Source organism: Histoplasma capsulatum, genomic scaffold (assembly GCF_000149585.1).
Source record: "Histoplasma capsulatum NAm1 scaffold_2 genomic scaffold, whole genome shotgun sequence".
NCBI classification, from domain to species: Eukaryota; Fungi; Ascomycota; class Eurotiomycetes; order Onygenales; family Ajellomycetaceae; genus Histoplasma; species Histoplasma mississippiense.
Window position 1 is genome coordinate 3,217,167 of NW_001813981.1, and position 3,766 is coordinate 3,220,932.

Genomic DNA, 3,766 nt, shown 5'->3' on the forward strand with positions numbered 1-3,766 from the left:
CTATATTACGTGATTTTAATCCCATCAAACTATAGCTGCTGCTAATGGTACTTTAAGCCCTCGAAGTTTTTCATTATCTTTATCAGCGCCATCTGTAATTTGGAAAGTACCCTACCCTGTCCATCATATATTCGTCGTTGGCTAGTTACCTCGCTATGTTCATTTTGCAAACCCTTTCCGCAGTAGCAAGTAGACTGAAGGTGAGTCCTCCTGCTCCAGAAATGTTGACGCATACACTCATAGACTTAGTTATCATTATACAAACGAACCTCATCATCGTTCCAGGCATCCGACCATATCCGAGCTAGTTCCACGGCTGACAAAATAAAAACTCGAATAACCCGCTTATCATCCCGGAGCTGGCGCACCCAAAGGCCTTCGAATCGCAAGGCAGCTGCGGAATTGGTGTATGAAGCCACCTCACCTGGCGCTTCACATTGCCCCTCAAACCCGCTTACTTCATCGGACATTTTCAGATATGCAAATGATTCATCCTCTGAATTTTTGACTCAAGTATACGAAGTCTCTAACATTGCGGAAGAGGTTTCCATCACAGACGACCCCTCTTCTCCCGTTGAGGTATCAACCAGCCTTGTAATCCAACCCCGCTACAACAATCCAGCTACCCAAGATGACGACATAGAACGAGGAGGCATGGTACTCTTCTGTGCAGCTAACACAGCTAGCCCAGTTGACTCCCTTCTTGTGCTGACGCAGCAAGAGCATGCGAGTGAGATCGCAGCATTAATAGGCGAGAATGCAAAACTAAGAGCTGTTGTCGACGAGAGAGACAAGTGCATGGAGCAGCTGGAAAGTGCTCGCGAAGATATAGCTAACTTGGAACTTTCCGGCAATGCCTGGCGTGAGAGGTTCTTTACTAAACTTGAGGAGGCTAATCAACTGCGACTGGAGAAGTATAATAACTTTGAAATTGCTGTCAAAAATCACCGAAACGCTCAGCTCGAAGAGATGCGGCAGGCAATGGGAACTTATGAATCCCAACTTACGAAAGTGAGAGAAGAGCTCAAGTCCCGTTGCCAGGAGATTGGCCTTCTGCGTGAGGAGAACAAAGGCATGGAGGAGAGCTCCTTGAAACAGTTCCAGGAGTATCACGATCTGGCGCAAGATAAAGAGGAATTACAAAAACGATACAAGCACCTCAAGGTGCAGGTTAAGGATAATAGAATCGACAGGCTCAGGTTGATGGAGAAGATAGAACAGCTGGAGGCTACTGAATCGGAATTAGCTGCTAGATTGACTGCGGCTGAGATTTCCACACGCGAACATGCCGAGCGGGAAGAGAAACTTGAACGCCGCCTCTTCGCCAACAAGAACTTGCATGCTGAATATAATGAGTGTGTCGATGAACTTCTTAACTTACGGGAAGAACTCCGACTAAAAGACAAATTTATCAAGCGCCAGAAGATTTGCGGACAAATCATCGTCACGGCGCTCATCACTTTAGCCAGCCATAATATAAAATCGCTTGAACTACAACTTCCAGAGCTCGTGATGGAAACACTCGATTGAAGAAAGGAGCTTGCGCGTCCGGCTCTTAGAGGGAAGAGGAGGGTATTGAGTGCTATGCATGAAGATTTCCCTTTCATTCTTTGCTGTCATCCTTGAGTCTCTCTCCCACGCCCCATATTTGAAAAGGTATATTATGGTATTTGCCCCGTTGCCCGGCCGAAGATATGGATTATTCGAGTTATTTTCATCTCTTCTGATGCCGGTTAGTATTTCTCAAGAAAGAGCAGAGCGGCTTTTCCCTCTTGGGAACTTAGTGACCGTTGTTCATTTCTTTGAACTTTTAACTTTTTCACAAACTTCGCCGCTCAATGGCCGCTTGATGTTATGTTTTTATCCAGCTCGCGCGCCTCGTTTTTGTGGGTATCCATTTACTAAACGCAATTGAGACAGAGCTGGCAATTTCGGAGTCATTCCTTCGTAATTTGTGATCCATGCTTGTGGGCCTTTTTTTTTTTTTTTTTTTTTTGGCGCCCTTCTTGAGAGATGCAAGTTACAACATCGTTCTGTTTGCCTTATCTGTGCCGGTATGACTTTCTATATAAGTTGGATATTAGTATTAGTATACACGGACGGCAATACATCATATTGTCTTGCGTTTTTGAGGGCTTACTTATTCAATGTTTATTTGGCTTATTCGTTTTTGTACCAACGAGTAGAAAGTTTGTTGCTCGGGATTCAAACAATATTTATATATATACATCATAAATGGAATATAATTTCTAGTAATCCCAAAGCCAGCTATAAGCTTAAACATATGTCATTCTCCAGTTTGGCCGATTTCCCGTAGTAATGCATGTATTCGTTTAAAAAAAAAAAAAAAAAAGGAGTGGTGGGGGGGGGGGGTTAACTATTTACAATTTACAATTTACATTACGATAACAACAATCCATCCCACTCTCAACTCTCAACCAGTCAGGGGCTCCCCCATTTCCCCATTCCTCGAAACTCCTCCCTCCTATTTCCGCTCCTTCTCCCCGCACCACCCCCCTCTCATCTCCCCCGATGCGCCATGTCACTTTGCCAGCCCGACCCGATTCTCGCAGCCATTGTCGTTTGTCTCCAAGCTACTCTCACGAAGCCACTTGAAGAGCAGCGCCGCGCATAGCACCGCATACCACACCATCCAACACCCGGACCAGATCATCCCCGCCACCACAATCCCCACAAACAACACTGGGCAAAGCATGACCAGCGCACCAGCGATGACCAGCATACTCAGCGCCGTGGCACCCAGCAGTGCCAGGAAAGCGAAGAAGAGCACCGTCCGACAGCGCGAAGACGAGGAAGATGAGTACCGGCAGGCTTGTGCAGAGGAGCAGGCATGTGACGAGGGTTGTGAGGTGGGGGTGGATGGAGAAGAAGTATGCGAAGTTTTCGATGAGGGCTTTGAGGTACGCTGAGAGGAGATCCGCGTGATGTCTGCGCAAGAGGGCATGGATCATGGATATCAGGGTGTCTATGGTGGTGAGGAGGGCATTGAATCGCGATCTGAAACCGGTGGTGCTGAAGGTGGGCTGCTTGGGTTTGGAGAAGGCATTTTTCAGGGGGAATGTGATTTTGGAGGTGGTTATGTTGGTGGCCTCGATGCCGTTGGTAGCTTGGACAGCGGCATCGTCTTTGGTGGGAGACTCTGGGATAGTTTCCATGGCTGGTTGGGGGGACATCTTTTAGCTGTTGGTAGCTATCGTGTCCAGGACAGAAGTAGTTGTTCTTCGCGCAACCAACCGAGGGGATCGCGGGATTGTTTTTGTTGGCACGGAATATTCCTTTGTGAGGTTTTTGGGGCTAGATACGATACTTGTGGAGATCTACTATGCGACGCTAACGGAGGCCAGAAATAGCACAGGATGGGACATGGAAGGCCATTCCGGAGCTGCTCCCATCAACGGCTGGAGACTGACAGCGCGAGAGGAAGCTGTCACGGTGTCGTAATTGGGCCCGCGAATAAGGTTAGAGTACGCCACGGTTGGCCGGAGCTAATTTTAGCGCGATCGACGTTGCGAAAAGAAGCCCCTGACACTAAAATAAAAACAGAACGCGACCAGAAACACAAATATCAATCAATCACCCATCTCCCAACGGCGACACCCTGCCATTTATGCGTAAACAATCGACTAGCAAGCGAGTCTTCAATCGAAACGATTTCCCGATCAGGCTCCTCCTCCCACCGTTCGCCGGCGCTCAGGATCTCTACATCGGCTTCATTGGCCCAAGAATGTGAATAGCGACCGGCCAT

The 3,766-nt window shown here is 47.7% G+C and overlaps 2 protein-coding genes across 2 annotated transcripts; both read left to right on the forward strand.

Moving 5' to 3' along the window:
* Positions 1-155: 155 nt before the first annotated feature.
* HCAG_02999 (predicted protein) lies at positions 156-1,530 on the forward strand (the record flags this gene model as incomplete). Its single annotated transcript, XM_001542778.1, has 3 exons — positions 156-200; positions 286-579; positions 718-1,530. 3 exons carry the CDS (start codon positions 156-158, stop codon positions 1,528-1,530), a joined length of 1,152 nt encoding a protein of 383 aa, XP_001542828.1.
* Positions 1,531-2,714: 1,184 nt separating this feature from the next.
* On the forward strand, positions 2,715-3,430 carry HCAG_03000 (predicted protein; the record flags this gene model as incomplete). The annotated part of the gene is made up of 3 exons (XM_001542779.1): positions 2,715-2,921; positions 2,982-3,231; positions 3,366-3,430. 3 exons carry the CDS (start codon positions 2,715-2,717, stop codon positions 3,428-3,430), a joined length of 522 nt encoding a protein of 173 aa, XP_001542829.1.
* Positions 3,431-3,766: the final 336 nt, after the last annotated feature.